This window comes from Haliotis asinina, chromosome 13 (assembly GCF_037392515.1).
Source record: "Haliotis asinina isolate JCU_RB_2024 chromosome 13, JCU_Hal_asi_v2, whole genome shotgun sequence".
NCBI lineage: Eukaryota > Metazoa > Mollusca > Gastropoda > Lepetellida > Haliotidae > Haliotis > Haliotis asinina.
The window spans coordinates 23,054,992-23,073,080 of record NC_090292.1 but is presented as its reverse complement, the minus strand read 5'-3'; the positions used below and the strand labels follow the sequence as shown (position 1 = coordinate 23,073,080).

At 39.8% G+C, this 18,089-nt stretch overlaps 1 protein-coding gene across 1 annotated transcript; it reads left to right on the top strand.

Moving 5' to 3' along the window:
- Window positions 1-411: 411 nt before the first annotated feature.
- LOC137259432 (ankyrin-1-like) lies at window positions 412-17,487 on the top strand. The gene is made up of 2 exons (XM_067797090.1): window positions 412-2,047; window positions 16,760-17,487. Exons 1-2 carry the CDS (start codon window positions 412-414, stop codon window positions 17,485-17,487), a joined length of 2,364 nt encoding a protein of 787 aa, XP_067653191.1.
- The last annotated feature ends 602 nt before the right edge of the window (window positions 17,488-18,089 follow it).

Sequence of the window (18,089 nt, the reverse complement as noted above, 5' to 3'; positions counted from 1 at the left end):
AACAATGGCATTTCACCATTGTTGTTGGCAGTTGGTTATGGGAACAAAGGTGTGTTTCATATTCTGATAGAGAGAGGAGCTGACACCTTAACAAAGGATAGTAGGAACCGAAATGTTCTTCATTGGGCCTGTCAAGGAGGAAATGTGAAGATTGTTAAATATATACTGACACAAAATATTGTTGACGTGAACGGCTACGGTGACAATAATATGACACCATTGTTGTTAGCCGCATATCATGGGAAAATAGATGTGTTTGGGTTATTGATAGAAAAAGGTGCTAATACTTTAGCGGTGAATCAGAAAAGAAGAAACAGTCTCCATCTGTCCTGCACTGGAGGACATGTGGATACAGTGAAGTATGTCCTGAATCAAACCACTGTGGGCATAAATAGTAAAGATTTTAAAGCAATGACTCCAGTGCTACTTGCAGCATATCATGGGAAAAAAGAAGTATTTGATATTCTTGTGAAAACAGGGGCTGATCTGTCAGTAACTGATGAGGATGGTGACAACATCCTCCATGTGGCTTGTCGAGGAGGAAATGCGAAGATTGTGAATTATATCCTGATGCAAAACATTGTGCATATAAATAGTAAAGGGGATGGAGGCATGACACCAGTACTGATTGCAGCATTTCATGGAAAAAAGGAAGCATTTGATATTCTTGTGAAAAGAGGAGCTGATCTGTCAGTAACTGATGTGGGTGGTGACAACATCCTCCATGTGGCTTCTCGAGGAGGAAATGCAAAGATTGTGAATTATATCCTGATGCAAAACATTGTGCATATAAATAGTAAAGGGGATGGAGGCATGACACCAGTACTGATTGCAGCATTTCATGGAAAAAAGGAAGCATTTGATATTCTTGTGAAAAGAGGGGCTGATCTGTCAGTAACTGATGAGGATGGTGACAACATCCTTCATTGCGCTTGTGGAGGAAGAAATGTTAAGATTGTGAATTATATCCTGATGCAAAACATTGTGGATATAAATGAAGAAAACGACGGTGTAGTGACACCGGTGATGCTTGCAGCAGGTACTGGGGAAAGAGAAATATTTGATATTCTTGTGAAAAGAGGAGCTGATCTGTCAGTAACTAACGCGAATAATCGGAACATCCTTCACTGGGCCTGTGTCGGGGGAAATGATAAGTTAGTGAATTTTATCCTGATGCAAAACAATGTGGATATAAATGGAAGAAATATCAAGGGAATGACACCAGTGATGCTGGCAGCATATTATGGAAAAAGAGAAGTATTTGATATTCTGGTGAGAAAAAGAGTCCACCTGTCAGAAGTTGGAAATGATGGTAAGAACATCCTTCATTTGGTCTGTGAAGGGAAAAATGTGGAGATAGTCAAGCATATCCTCAGGTTACACATTGTGGATATAAACTGTAGGTTTAATGAGATGACACCACTAATGTTAGCAGTAAAATATCACACACGCAATGTGTTACAGTTGCTATTGGAAAGCGGAGCAGATCCTTCTTTAGTAAATAGAGATGGTGACAACGTCCTTCATTTGGCTTGTATGAGAGGGGATGAGGAGATAGTGAAGCATGTCCTGAAGCTGCACACTCTGAACATAAACTGTAGAGGATCGAAAGGGAGGACACCACTGCTATTAGCAGCAGAATACAAAAAATACGATGTGTTTGAATTGCTACTGGAGGGTGGAGCTGATCCTTCAGCAGTAAATGGTAATGGTGACAATATCCTTCATATGGCCTGTGAGGGAGACAGTGAGGAGATATTGAAGCATGTCCTCAAGTTACACACTCTGGACATAAACTGTAGAGGATATAAAGGGAGGACACCACTGCTTGTAGCAGCAGTATACAGTGCATACGACGTGTTTAAATTACTACTAGAGAGTGGAGGGAATCTTTCAGTAGTAGATAGTGATGGTAACAGCATCCTTCATTTCGCCTCTATGGGAGAAGATGAGAAGATAGTGAAGCATATCCTCAAGCTACACGTTGTTGATATAAACTGTAGAGGGTCGAAAGGGATGACACCACTGCTGTTAGCAGCAAGACAAGGTACATTCGGTGTGTTTGAATTGCTACTAGAAAGTGGAGCAGATCCTTCTGCAGTAAATAATGATGGTGACAATGTCCTTCATTTGGCCTGTGTACAGGGAGATGAAGACATTGTGAAATATTTACTCTCACGGAGTATTGTAGATTTAACCACAGGGAATAATCGGGGCTTTAATGCAGCCGAGATAGCGAGGGAACGTGATTACTTATCAATAACAAAGTTATTGTTACAAGACTGAATATAAGCTAGAACGTGCATACGACAACAGTATAATACTGCATATCAAGACCTGTTAACAAGGATACACAGAACATTACAGATGCAGATTTAAATTGACCCAGTAAAAAGAAATAAATGATAGTTATTGCTGTCAGCTGTCACTCAATGACACAGAAGGACATGTTTGTGAAATTTCCTGTCGTGATGCACAAACGAATATTTTGGATAACAGGCAACATCAACACATTCTTTGAAAAGATGATGACATCAAAGAGCCTTCGTAACACATTCGCTAGGGTCCATATAGGTAGCAAAAGTAATGTAAGTCCCCATGGTCCTTAGTGTGGTGATCTACCTTCAGTGGGGGCAATCTATAGCCCATTTTTATATTGTATTGTCCTCTGTAGTTGAACTGTTTTAGATCTAATTACTAGTTTTACATTTTCTGTGATATTTTAGTTGGTTCTACTGTCCTTTGAAGAGAGGCTTTTATAATGTGCCATTGATTAATGTGTAGCACTACATAAATGACTTGGTTTCCAGAAACCTGGAAACCTTCCGTAATGTTGGTAATTGTGGAATCCTGTTAGTTTCCATTCCCTGAAACTCATTAACTGAGTTTCCAACTAGATTCCATTTTGGAATCTTTGATTTTGGTATTTCTGTAAAGGGAAACCAAACTGAATCTAAGTTCATGGTTTTCTTTTTCGTTTCCATACCTGGAATTTGCAAGTGGAAGATTTCATTAAAGGGAAACCAACATAAAAGCACAAAATGTAGTTTTGTGTTGGTTTCCATGGCGGTGTCTTGAAATAAGTGACATTCAATTTGTAATTGTTTGCCATCCTGACATCCAGTTGGTATCCATTCAGTGAAACTGGGTGACCTAGTTTCCAAATAGAATCCATGGCATTTCAAACCCCCATTTCCATATCTAAGCTCCGGATATGGAACGTAACAAGAGTGAGTGAGTTAAAATCTATCGTCATATCGGCAATATTCCAGCCATATCGTGACAAGAACGATTCATTACAAAACTACACATGTAGTGCACATTAATCAATGGGACATTATAAAAACCTGTCAACGAAGGACAGTAAAACCTACTAGAGGTGGGTGAATGAGTTATTATTTAACGTCACATCGGCAATATTTCAGCCATATGGTGACGGGAACATAACATTGAAATGGAACATATGCGTATTTTAAAATCCCGTCGACAAAGGACAGTAAAACAACTAGAATATCACAGAAAAGAATAGTAACTAGTAACTATACGTAAAACAGTTTATCTGTAGAGGACAATGCAATATAAAAATGAGCTATAAGAATGAGCTAACAAATTACCCAATGCATGGAACCACCTTATCCTCAGTGACTAATCTTTATCCAAACATGTTTACCGATAACACGTTAACCTAAACAACACAAGTCTGCACACCAATCAGTTGAAACCTGTACATCAATCAATCGAAGCCTGTACATCAATTAACAGAAACCTGTATATCGTGTTACCCATTGTTATCGGTCTACTGTTATGTGTATATATACTACAACCCTTTAGTTTTAGGCACCCGTGGCGAGCCACCTCCTCGTGGTGGGTGCTGGGTAACGCTAAGTGCTCGCCAACCCCCCGTGTGGATCCGGGGGCATATTTGGTCCACCAACCCGTTTGCCGTGGGTTGCGGCCCTGTGTCGGTGGAGGACGGGAGTCTGGGGGTTGAGGGCACTGGGGGCCTGTGACCGCTTTCCCTTTGCTCAACACACCCCTTCGACCCTTACTTCACCTAGACGGGAGGTTGAATGGGCCCGGTTCAACCAATCGGCTGGTCATGCCAAGCCGTGTGCATAGATTATAAATTTATTTATCATTGCACAAGTATGATTTGGAATTAATTTTGATTGCGTTTAGTCTTGGCTTTATTGTCTAAAACATGTTTGATGTTGAATTATGTTGTTTTGAACTTTGCCTAGAGTCTTATGCCCAGAAAGCGGTGGCTCATGGGCCAATCTGGTGGAGTAATTATTTATAATTCTTCTACTGGAGTATATCATCCGGGTATCCTTGGTGCTGTAAGCTGGAGGCCCGCTTGCTTTAGCACTGTCCTTGTGATACTCCGTGGTGGGTGGGGAGCTCGGATGATGAAATCTACATAACTAACCATGGCTTAAGAAACCCCCACTAAGAAGAGCAAACGTCCTCTCGAAAATGATCCCGTTGACGACCTCAGACCGTCCAAACAGATTGATTACTGGCCACGTTTTCTTGTCATTGAGACCAAAGATAGCACACATTTGAAGCTGAACCCATTTGCTGTGTCTAAAGGTATCCAAGGCATTGCTGGCGAAGTAAAGAACATTCGAAGATTACGTTCTGGTGCGCTGTTGATTGAGTGTGCCAGAAAGCAACAGTCAACCAACCTTTTGAATATCGACTCTTTTGTTGGTACTCCGGTTACTGTCATGGCGCACAACACACTCAACACCAGTAAGGGAATAGTGCGAGATCGTGATCGATTGCTAGCAGACATGTCTGACCTAGATATCGTTTCCGAGATGAGAGATCAGGCTGTACTATATGTCAAACGCTTCTCAACCCGTAAAAACAACACAACCATAAAAACCAACACATATCTGTTTTCCTTCCCTTAAAGTCACTTAAGGCAGGGGCACCCGTGGCGAGCCACCTCCTCGTGGTGGGTGCTGGGTAACGCCAAGAGCTCGCCGACAACCCCGTAGTGGACCCGGGGGGATATTTGGTCCACCAACCCGTTTACCGTGGGTTGCAGCCCTGTGTCGGCGGAGGAGGGGATCCTGGTGGTTGAGGGCAATATGGACCTGTAACCGTGTTCCTGTTGCTCAATACACCACTTTGGCCCTGACTTCGCCTAGACGGGTGGTCGAATGGGCCCGGTTCGACCAATCGGCTGGTCATGCCAAGCCCTGTGCGTGGATTATTTATGTAATTGCACAGATTTGATTTTGTACTGTTCCAATTTTGGCCTTGGCTTTTTCATTCATATAAAACTTTTAGATTTGAAAACTGATGTTATGAACTTTGCCTAGAGTCTTATGCCCAGAAGGCGGTGGCTCATGGGCCAATCTGGTGGATCGATTAATTTTGAATTAATCTTCTGCTGGAGTATACCATTCCAGTATCCTTGGTGCTGCCAGTCGGAGAGCCACTGGTATATAGCATTGTCCATGTGATACTCGGTGGAGGGTGGGGAGCTGGGATGGTGAACTTTCTATTATTAACCATGGCTTAACCCAAAAAACATAAACGAGCACTAGTTGAGTGTTTGTCCTCGGACGAGGACAGTGCTACAAACAGATTACCGGATACATGGAGTAGATTTTTGGTTGTATCTTCTACTGACGGTGAACCTCTAAAACTCAATCCATTTGCAACATCAAAAGCAATTTATGGACTTGTTGGGGATGTCCAAGCTGTTACAAAAATTAGATCTGGGTTTCTCCTCATTGTGTGTAAAACAGCGAAACAATCAGCTACCCTCATAGGTATAAAACAACTTGCAAATACTGCAGTATCTGTTTCTCCCCATAAGTCTTTGAACAGCAGCAAAGGCATCTTGAGAGACAGAGACCGGTGGCTTGCCCACATGAGTGAAACAGAAATCGCCACTGAACTACAAAATCAAGGAGTCACTCATGTCAAACGATTCACTTTTAAGAAAAATGGAGAAACTTTCAATACAAATACTTATTTGATTTCTTTTTCACAACCGAAACATCCAAAGTACATCAAAGCTGGATATTGTAATATCGAAGTGGAGCAATATATTCCAAATCCACTTCGTTGTTACAAGTGTCAAAAGTTTGGTCACGGTGCCCAATCTTGCAGGAATCGTGCAACATGCTACAGATGTGGTGAAGAGGATCATGAAGGTTCTGACTGTTTGTCTTCTCCAAAATGTGTTAATTGTCTTGGAGACCATATGTCCTCATCAAAGTCATGCGAAATCTGGAAACGAGAATATGAAATTATCAAAATCAAAACTCAAAAGAATGTCACCTATCATGAGGCAAAACGTTTAGTAAATGCAGCCTTGCCTCAGTCATCAAGTATAACATACTCTGCTGTCGTTGCTCGCCCTCATGTTAAATCTGTGCTGTCTGTTTCATGTCAGACAGATATCACCTGGGTTAAAGCTGACAAACATACTTTAAGTACATCAGATTCTGCTGTTGATAAGAATCATGCAACATCAGCTTGCCAGACTGACTCACAAACAGTATCTCCTCCAGTGAAAAATCCTTGTCACAAAGTAGATTATAGACAAAAATCTGATCGAGTACAAAAGGGATCACGTGATCCTGTACAAATCTATAACAAGTTTCAACTTTTAGAAGACATGGATGTCTCTCCTCATCCCCGTGCGCGAAATAGAAGCAGTCCGCCTCGGAAGGGGAAAAGTTGGTCCCCTGGACTACCACCTGCTATTAAATGAACAATAATTCCTTAATCCAATGGAATTGCAGAGGACTTAGGACCACTTTTAATGAAGTACAATTACTAGCACAGGATTATAAACCATCAGCATTTAGCTTTCAAGAAACGTACTTGAAACAAACTGATAAGTTCGAATTGCGTAAATACCATTCTTATCATTCTTTTTCACCCCCTGGTGACAAAGCCACTGGTGGATCTTCCATATTGGTGAGACATGGTACTATTCATAGCCCTGTTCCTCTTAAAACCAATCTTCAGGCTGTTGCTGTTCGTCTTACTTTACATATAACTCTTACTCTTTGTTCCTTGTATATCTCCCCTTCTTCCATTCTCCATCAGAATGATCTTCAAGATTTGTATGACCAATTACCAAAACCCTGTATCATAATGGGTGATCTCAATGGTCATAACCCATTATGGGGAAGTCCTGATACCAACAGTAAAGGGAAAGTTCTTGAAGAATTTATATCTGATAATAATTTATGTATATTCAATGATGGCTCTGACACGTATTTGCATCCTGCAACGGGAACATATTCGTCTTTAGACCTGTCACTCACTTTATAATGAGTTTGAATGGTCAGTCCATAATGATCTTTGTGGTAGTGACCATTTTCCTACAGTACTTACAGCAATTAACCCTTCCGATGATCCGCCTGTAACAAGATGGAATTATTCAAAGGCTAATTGGCCATTATTTCAGGCCACCTGCCTTATGGAACTTAAACCAGACCTTTTCATGGATGTCCCTGATCCAATTAAAATGTTCTCTGACAAACTAAAACATATAGCTGATGAAACTATTCCTAAGTCCTCTGTAAATCCGCACATCCGTAAACCATGGTTTAATGATGAATGCAAACAGGTTAGGAAAAAGAGGAAAAAAGCAGAGAAATATTTTCGTCTTCATCCCACTGTTCATAACTTAAATAATGTAAAAATCAGTGACGCTAAAGCTCGACGAACGTTTAAACACATTAAACGTTATACTTGGAAAAATTACGTTTCCAAAATAGATTCCCGTACTCCTATGTCAAGGGTATGGAATATGATCCAAAAAATTAAAGGCAAGGGTTCCAAACCCAGTAGTATTCAGCATCTCAAAAATGATAATAACATACTAACTGAAAAATCTGATATTGCAAACAAGTTGGGTGAAACTTTGGCTAAACATTCGTTCTCCTCAAAGTATCATCCAAAATTCCAGACTTATCAAACACACCAAGAGAAGAAACCAGTAAAGTTTAAATCTGATAATGGTGAAGATTATAATGAGGTATTTTCATTACATGAACTTCATACTGCGCTGTTGCAGGTTCACGATACTGCAACAGGACCTGATGATATCCACTACCAACTCTTAAACGTTACTTGTCATTTTTGACCATATTTGGATAACACAACATTTTCCCCCTTCATGGCGAAAAGCCATTGTTGTTCCTATTACAAAGCCTGGGAGGGATCATACAGATCCATCAAATTACCGAACTATTTCCTTAACTAGCTGTGTTTGCAAAACCATGGAGCGAATGGTAAATAATCGCTTAGTTTGGTTTTTGGAAACCAACAATCTGATTACTGATATACAATGTGGTTTTCGTAAAAACCGAAGCACAATTGACCACTTGGTTCGGTTGGAATCATTTGTTAAAAAATTCTTTAATTAAAATACAACATGCAGTATGAATCTTTTTTGATCTCGAAAAAGCATATGATACTACTTGGAAGCATGGTATTTGAAAGATTTATATTCTTTTGGGTTGAGAGGTCGCTTGCCTCAGTTTATATCCAATTTTTTAAATGACAGACAGTTTCAAGTACGTGTGGGATCAACCCTCTCAGACTATTTTTCTCAAGATCAGGGTGTTCCACAAGGCAGTATTTTGTCTGTGACTTTATTTAGTATTAAAATCAATAGTCTCTCTAAGGTTTTGAGTGATTCAGAAGATGGATCACTATTTTTGGATGATTTTAATGTTTCTTGTACAGGTAGAAATATGCATACAATAGAGAGGCAATTACAAATTTGTCTCAATAAAATTGAAATAATAGTCACTTGAAAACGGGTTTAAATTTTCTATAACAAAAACAAATTGTTTGCATTTCTGCAGAAAGTATAAACCGCATAAAGATCCAGAACTATTTTTAAATGGCACCCCCATCAAAGTAGTAAAGGAGGCCAAGTTCTTGGGTCTTATTTTCGACTCACATCTAACTTTTCTACCCCACATTAAATCCCTTAAAACTAAATGCCTGAAGGCACTTGATCTGTTAAAAGTTGTTTCCAATTCAAAGTGGGGAAGAGACCAAACTACCCTACTCCACTTATACAGATCTCTCATCCGTTCGAAACTTGATTACGGCTCCATCGTTTATGGTGGAGCTTGTAAAAGCAACCTCAAAATACTTGATTCTATCCACCATCAAGGTCTAAGACTATGTCTTGGGTCATTTAGAACTTCTCCTATTGACAGTCTTCACGTCGAGGCCGATGAGCCATCTCTAACTCAACGACGTATAAAACTCTCCTTACAGTATATAACAAAACTATATTCTAATGAAGCCAATCCTGCGTTTAACTGTGTTTTTAATCCTCTTTATGAGGATCTGTACAATAAAAATTCTTCTCTTGTTCCGCCTCTGGGACTTAGAGTGAAACCTTTACTGTTTGCTTGCGGCATTGAGCTAGCCAATACATCTCCTTCCCGTCTACTTTCGTCTCCTCCTTGGCAGTTTGTTAGACCCGAAGTTGACCTAACACTGACACGTTTTAAAAAATCAGAAACAAATGAATTACAATATAAACAAGAATATAATCAATTAAAACGTAAATATAATACATACAAATCTTTATTTAGAGATGGATCCAAGGATGGTGGCGCAGTTGCTTGTGCCACTGTCATTGGATCCAGAACAATATCTTCCAGATTACCAGATAATAGTTCTACTTTCACAGCAGAAGCAAACATTATATTAACCGCTCTTAGTGAGTGAGTGAGTGAGTTAATACTTAACGTCACATCGGCAATATCTCAGCCATATCGTGACGAGAACATTCAACAATGAAAAAGAGCATATATAAATCATGAAAACCCGTCAACGAAGGACAGTAAAACAACTAGAATATCACAATTTCAATTAAAACTAGCATGGAAAGTTAAAACTAATAGCACTATTTAGACAATACAATATAAAAACAGACTATAGATCGCCAACAACATAAGGTAGATCACCACACTAGGAACAATGGGGACTTACAGTACCTTTGCTACCTGCATGGTCCCTAGTTGGATTTACACCATTCCTTCAGCTGCTGGCGATTGTATGAAAAGTTAGTCGAAATTAAAAGAAAATGAATACTACGATTAAAATCCTGGTAGACTTAAATTTACTGTGAATGTTTGTGGACTTACGTACCCTCTCAGGAGGACAATAATTTTACAATACTTCACCCCCCTTTGAGGGTACAGCCACCAACAATTCAAGTTACTAATTCAAACTACCAATCATTAAAATGCATCTATTTACACAACATAATTTTCAAAATTCCACCAAAAAATCAATTTCTTTTAAAAAACCAATGATTACATGACAACTAACAGTGTTAAAAAGGTCCTTGATAGTTTTGACATTGGAAAATTTATCCCTTGTGATGGAGAATTCAACACAGTCAAGCAGAATATGCTTGACCGTGACTCTCTCATCACAAGGGATACAAAACGGAGGATCCTCCCCTTTCAAAAGGTACACATGAGTACATCTAGTGTGGCCAATGCGACATCGTCGTAAAATAACCTCTTCAAATCTGGACTGACAACCCAAGTGGGTATAACCAATGTAAGGATTTATCTCATGTAATTTATTGATACCCATTGATAAGATCTAATGGTGGCTTTGTAATCACTATAAGGAACAAGAAGTGGTGTCACAGATTTGTTGAGTGCTGCTTTAGCTTCAGCCATTGTGTTACCAGAAATGCTTACATGGCTGGGTAACCAACAGAAGACGATGTCGTATTGGCCAGTAGCATGATCATTATACAATTCAATAATTTCTATTAAAAGTGGATGTTTGCAAGAAATATTTTTAATAGCCTGAAAGCAAGAAAGAGAATCGGAATAGATTATATATTGTTTACGTTTAGGGTGTCTTTGAATATATTTGGGAGCTGTTAATATGGCGTTAGGTTCAGCTGTAAAAATAGAACTATTATCTGGTAATCTAGAAGATATTGTTCTGGATCCAATGACAGTGGCACAAGTCCTTGGATCCATCGGTAAATAAGGGTTTGTAATTGCTATATTGATGTTTTAATTGATGACATTCTTGTTTATATTGTAAGTCATTTGTTTCTGATTTTTTAAATGATGTTAACGTTAGGTCCACTTGTGGCCTAACCAATTGCCAAGGAGGAGAAGAAAGAAGACGGGAAGGAGATATACTTTCCAGCTCAACGCCGGCAGAAGAAAGAAAAGGTTTAATTCTGTGCCCAAGAGGTGGAACAAGACAAGATTTTTTGTTGTACAAATCCTCATAAAGGGGATTGAACACACAGTTAAAGGCAGGGTTAGATTCATTAGGATATAATTTAGTAATGTATTGTAAAGACAATTTTATACGACGTTGTGTAAGAGATGGTTCATCGGCCTCAACGTAGAGACTATCAATAGGTGAAGTTCTGAAAGACCCAAGACAAAGTCGTAAGCCTTGATGGTGGACAGAATCAAGAAGTTTAAGGTTGCTTTTGCAGGCTCCACCATATACGATGGAGCCATAATCGAGTTTCGAACGTACGAGTGATCGATATAGGTGTAAGAGGGTTGCTTGATCCCCTCCCCACTTTGAGTTGGAAACAACTTTCAACAAGTCAAGTGCTTTCAGGCATTTAGTTTTAAGGGACTTGATATGAGGCAGAAATGTCAAATGTGAGTCAAAGATTAGGCCCAAGAACTTGGCCTCCTTTACAACTTTGATGGGAGTGCCATCTAGAGATAGTTCAGGGTCCTTATGTGGTTTATATTTTCTGCAAAAATGTATACAGTTAGTTTTGAATTTAGAAAATTTAAAGCCGTTTTCAAGACACCATTTACTTATTTTGTTTAAACAAAGCTGCAGTTGCCGTTCAATACTATGCATAGTTTTACCACGACAAGAAATATTAAAATCATCCACAAATAACGATCCATCAATTGAATCGTTTAAAACTTTGGATGAACTATTTATCTTTATGCTAAAAAGTGTGACAGACAAAATACTGCCTTTTGGAACACCCTGATCCTGAGTGTAATGATCAGACAGGGTAGAACCCACTCGAACTTGAAACTGTCTGTGATTTAAAAAGTTGGCTATAAATTGAGGTAAACGACCTCGCAAGCCGAAGTCATGTAAGTCTCGTAAAATACCATATTTCCAGGTTGTGTCATATGCTTTTTCGAGATAAAAAAAGATAGACACAGCATGTTGTTTATTAATTAGTGCATTTTTACCAAATGATTCTAAACGCACTAAGTGATCGACAGTACTTCTGTTTTTACGGAAACCACACTGTATATCAGTTATAAGGTTATTTGTTTCCAAGTACCAAACAAGTCGATTATTTATCATGCGTTCCATGGTCTTGCAAACAAAGCTAGTTAATGAAATCGGCCGATAATTGGATGGATCGGTATGACCACGTCCAGGTTTAGGTATTGGTACTACTATGACGTCACGCCATGATGGAGGAAAGTTACCCGATGTCCAAATATCATCAAAAATATTTAGGAGAGTTTCTAGGCAGGATTCAGGTAAATGCTTCAGGAGTTGATAATGTATGTTATCAGCTCCTGTAGCAGTGTCATGAGCTTGATCAAGAGCAGTATGGAGTTCATGAATAGAAAATGTTTCATTATAATCTTTCCCATTATCAGAATTGAAATTAATAGTTTTCTTTTCTTCTTGTTTTTGATATTGCTGGAATTTTGGTACATAATTTGAAGAGGAAGAATATTTAGCAAGGGTTTCATCTAGTTTATTAGCAATATCTGATTCGTCAGTAAGTAATTGATCTCCATGTTTAAGATGATGGACAGTAGATTTAGTACCTTTACCTTTGATTTTCTGGACCATGTTCCATACCTTGGACATGGGTGTCCGAGAATTTATTTTGGATAAATAATTTTGCCAAGATTGGCGTTTGTTCTGTTTAAAAGTACGCTGTGCTTTAGCATTTAAAATTTTAAATTTATTTAAATTATGCACCATAGGATGACGACGGAAATAATATTCTGCCTTCTTCCTTGCCTTCCTAGCTTGTTTGCACTCATCGTTGAACCATGGTTTTCTTATGTGTGGAACTACAGAGGAATTTGGTTTACACTCATCAGCTATGGAGTTCAGTTGATCAGAAAAGCATTTAACAGCATCTGGAACTTCAATAAAACGTTCAGGTTTAAGCTTTTCAGCACACAGTGTTTCATATAAAGCCCAGTTAGCCTTTTTGAAATTCCGCCTTGATGATGGAGGAACATCAGATGGAGTTACAGGTTTTAATATAGTAGGAAAATGGTCTCTTCCACAGAGGTCATCGTGGACTGACCATTCGAATTCAATTAGTAGTTCTGAATTTGTGAGTGACAAGTCGAGAGCAGAATAGGTCCCCGTTCCAGTGTGTAAATATGTGTTGGAACCATCATTTTAAATACATAAATCATTGTCAGAACAAAAGTCCTCCAACTATTTACCTTTAGTGTTTGTAGTTACACTACCCCAGAGTGGGTTGTGTCCATTTAAATCTCCCATTATAATTCAGGGCTTCGGGAGTTGGTCATATAGAGCTTGAGGATCAGTTTTGGCAACCGTCGAAGAACGCGAAATATAAAGAGAGCATAGCGTAAACGCTACATGTAAAGTAATTCTCACTGCAACAGCCTGCATATTAGTATTAAGTGAAACAGGGCTTTGAATAACGTTTTGTCTGACTAGAATGGATGATCCGCTAGTGACCTTATCACCCGGAGGGGAAAAACAATGATATGCATTAAAATGACGAAGGTCAAATATATCTGTTTGTTTTAAATATGTCTCTTGGAGACATAACGCTGAAGGTGTAAAATCTTGGACTAATAGCTGTAATTCATGTAAATTTGTCCTCAATCCTCTGCAGTTCCACTGTACAATATTATTGGAATAAACTATCTTTTGGGGGGATTTATTGGGGATCTACCCCGCACTTTTTTGGAGGGCGACAAGCTATGTGCCCTAGAATGGACGTTTTCAGAAACTGACAGCTTGCAGTTGATTTTGTACTTGCTTCCGACGATGTTTTAGTAATGGAAGCATAGCTTTCTTTAGGGTCAGAACTTTGGACCAGTTTTTTGGCATCTGCAAAACTAATGTTTCGGGTGAATTTTAGTTTGTTGATCTCCATGTGATACTTCCAGACAGGACATTCAGCACAAACAACAGACAATGTGCAGTTATTAACCCCATGGCCGAACTTTTGGCACACTCAACCAGAAGGGCACCGGAACGTAATCGCCTAATGTTTTTAACATCACCAGCTATGCCTTGTATACTTTTAGCTACGGCAAAAGGATTCAACTTTAAAGGGGTCTTGTCAATAGTCTCAACAACAAGAAAACGTGGCCAGTAATCAATTGAGTTGGGCAGTCTGTGGTCAGTTTCAACGGGATCAGTATCAAGCTGACGTTTGCTCTTTTTTTGAGGGGTTTCGTAAGCCATGTTTATTTAGTTAGATTTCGTCATCTGAGCTCCCCACCCACCACGGAACATCACAAGGACAATGCTGAATGCAAGTGGGTCTCCGACTTGCAGCACCAAGGATACTCAGATGATATACTCTAGCGGAAGAATTAAAAATAACTAATCCACCAGATTGGCCCATGAGCCATCGCCTTCTGGCATAAGACTCTAGGCAAAGTTCATACGATCATAATTCAGAATAAAAAAGTTACAAATCAACAGTAGTGCCAAGACCGAATTTCAAAACAATTCCAAATATCAAAATTGTGCAATGACACAGACACAGTCCATGCACAGGGCTTGGCATGACCAGCCGATTGGTTGAATCGGGCCCATTCAACCACCCGTCTAGGTGAAGTAAGGGCCGAAGTGGTGTGTTGGGCAAATGGAACGCAGTTAAAAGCCCAACTGCCCTCAACCACCAGGATCCCGTCCTCCACCGACACGGGACGCAACCCACGGCAAACAGGTTGCCCAATTTAGTCGCCTCTTACGACCAGCAATGGGGTGTTGTGGACACATTCTGTCCCGGGTCCACACGGGAGAAGAGCACTTAGCGTTACCCAGCACCCACCACGAGGAGGTGGCTCTTCATGTGTGCCTCAATACTAGTAAGATCGTGTCCACCTTGTGCCTGTAAAATACACAGAATAGCCCTCGTTCGGCTTTGTGCATTGTCATTTTATTCATATGGCATAGGAACCATATTTGAGGTGTGCCGAGTCACACTGCTTCCATTTCCCCTGCAACTCTACTGCATCTTTCTTGGATAAAAAAATGGATAAAAAAAACATTTTGAAATTGTTTCAGCTGAGTTGTAGGCTGCTTTGACATCTTGCAGTGTCATCATCGCGATAATGCGCCGAGGAGTGGGTTGTTTAGGTGGTGAAAGTTGTAACGTGCTGAATTTGTTTCATAACGCATATCATAACATTGAAATAAATTTTAGGTTCGCTTGATAGTGCTCCGTGGTCAATACTGCAGTGTTGATGGAAATGGTATTCTATAATGCGGAATTTGTTTCACTTTTATAATACGCATGCCTTTCATGCGAATTAAATTACCCCAAAACAAATAGACAGTGTCAAGCTTACACTAGATGTTTATTTACAGATTACAACAAGAAAGAGGAGGATTAAATTTCATACAAAAACATTCCATATACAAATTTACGGAAAATATGTTACACATTATTATCAAATATACAATAAAAAACAATGGGGTGGCATTGTAGTTGTGCATTCTTTAATACTGGTTCATATTTTGCTTTCTTATGGCTGGGGAGGTCTGCATGTCGCATCCCTTTGACTCGATTTCTGAAGAAAACAGTCAATATGATTATACTTGCATTAAGTGAATGGTAAACCAATGTGAAAATGGAATCAATGGTTATTCTCATAATCTCATAGCAAGTATTATTGATACTTGTGTATTTAGTGCATTTGAACACAGGTGTTGTATGGTACAACCTTTTTTCTCCTTTGAAAGATCACACGGATTAATATAGACTAACATCTAGTCTCTGAAATGAACATATTTTACTGAAAAAAAACGTTCATAGTGAATAATGAAATGAAGCCCTGAGACTTTCTTCATTTTCTGAAGCTAAGGAAATCTAGACTTGCCACATTTTCTAGACTGGCGTGGGCTTTCTTGGATATATATACTTCAGGGTCTGTACGACAGACTAGGATTAATACTGTGGGGTGATTGTTACTGTATCTCCCAGCCTTGAACAAAGCCTCAACACATAACAAGGCCTAACCCCTTGTTCATTGACGACCAAGTCATGCCAGTAAGGGTTCATTAATTAACAAGGCCTAATAGCCTTGATATCATCTCAGTTGAGATTCATCAATTAACATGCCTTCTTCCTTGTTAATTGATGGTAAGCTAAGTTACGTAGTGCATCCTCTTAAAACAGTTTCATCTAATTCTTGATTCCCGAAAGCTAGCTAAATTGGTTTTCATGTTTACTTACTGTAGTTTTTCTGGAACATTTTCTCATGACACCACTGTGTTTGTTTTGGTTGTTTTTCTTTCTTGAGACGGTTTCCTTTTTTGTCTGCAAACGTCTTGTCATAGCCACTGCAACAAACAAGATACAATACCCTGACAGAAACTTTATGTTTCAATAAAACTGACGAATATTATAGAGTGATTACAGAATTATAACAAGAAGTCGTCACCAAACACATGCAACCGGTTCAACAAAATCGCCTATGAACATCACATTTTGTTGCATAATTTTATTGTAATAATACATCTATACCAGCCCTTCCACAGAGTCGTCGAGATGTTGACTTACAAGGACAATGGACCGAGACACAAGACGGACGCCCCTTCCTGCTATTCAGCGATGGAGATGACGATAAGATGATTGCCTTTTCCACAGAGGAACAGCTAGCTACCCTTCAGTCCGCAGACACCATCTACATGGACGGTACCTTCTCGTCATGCCCAGCCTTGTGGAGCCAACTCTACATAATACATGCACGCAACGGCTCAACCATGTATCCACTCGTATTCGTCCTGATGCCTGATCGACAACAGACCACGTATGCCAGACTACTCCGACTCCTCAAGGACAAGGTGCAAGAGTTACACAACCGCCCCCTTCAACCCACAAGAGTACAGACAGACTTCGAACTAGCAGCAATCCGAGCCATAGAGAGGGAGTTCCCACAAGCTGAAGTCAAAGGGTGTTTTTTCCATTACTGCCAAGCAGTATGGAGGAAGACACAAGATCTTGGCCTTGCTGTTCTCTACAAAGACAACCCTGACGTACAGAGATGGATCCGCAGAGCTGCTGGCCTCCCACTCCTGCCGGTCGGTGATGTTCAGGACACATGGCTTGATGCCATGAACGACACACCAGCTGTTCCCCGCGCAGACGACATGCATGACTACATTGTTGAGACCTGGGTCGACTACGAGGCCCGATTTCCACTCATCTCTGGAACCATCATCAGACTGCTGGACCGAGGACCAATAACAACCTAGAAGGTTTCCACAGCAGACTAAGCAAGCAGCTCCACCACCACCACCCCAACGTCTACAGATTTGTGGAAATCATCCAGAAGGTCGAGATCAACGAAAGAGCCAAACTCCAGCAGATCAATCTTGGTGCCGCTCCCCCTCCTAGGAAAAGGGTCTACCGAGAAGTTGACAACAGGCTCTTCCGTCTTCAAGCATCCCTCCGTGTTGCGACCAAGACATCGATGGAGTTCCTCGATGCTGTGGGGCATCTGCTCAAACTTGGTTGACAAACCCTTGTGACATCATTCTGCCATCACTGAAGTATTGAAGTCTAGTGACATGAACTGTGACATTCGTGTGACAAGTAGTGCCATAGTTGAACTATGACAATTTCATTTCACGTGTCTTTATATAGTGCTGATATGATATATTTGATGAGTTATGAAACAATGAATACGTCTCTGCTATAGCATGTATAAAGTGCCTACCTAAATATCAAATGAAATTTCCAATTGTTGATGTCCTTATGCGGTGCTTATATTTACAATATATTTGATAACTTATGAAAAATAAACACTTTTTAAAGTCTTTTGTCTTCGTGTTTTGGGAGTAGGATTAGTTGGACT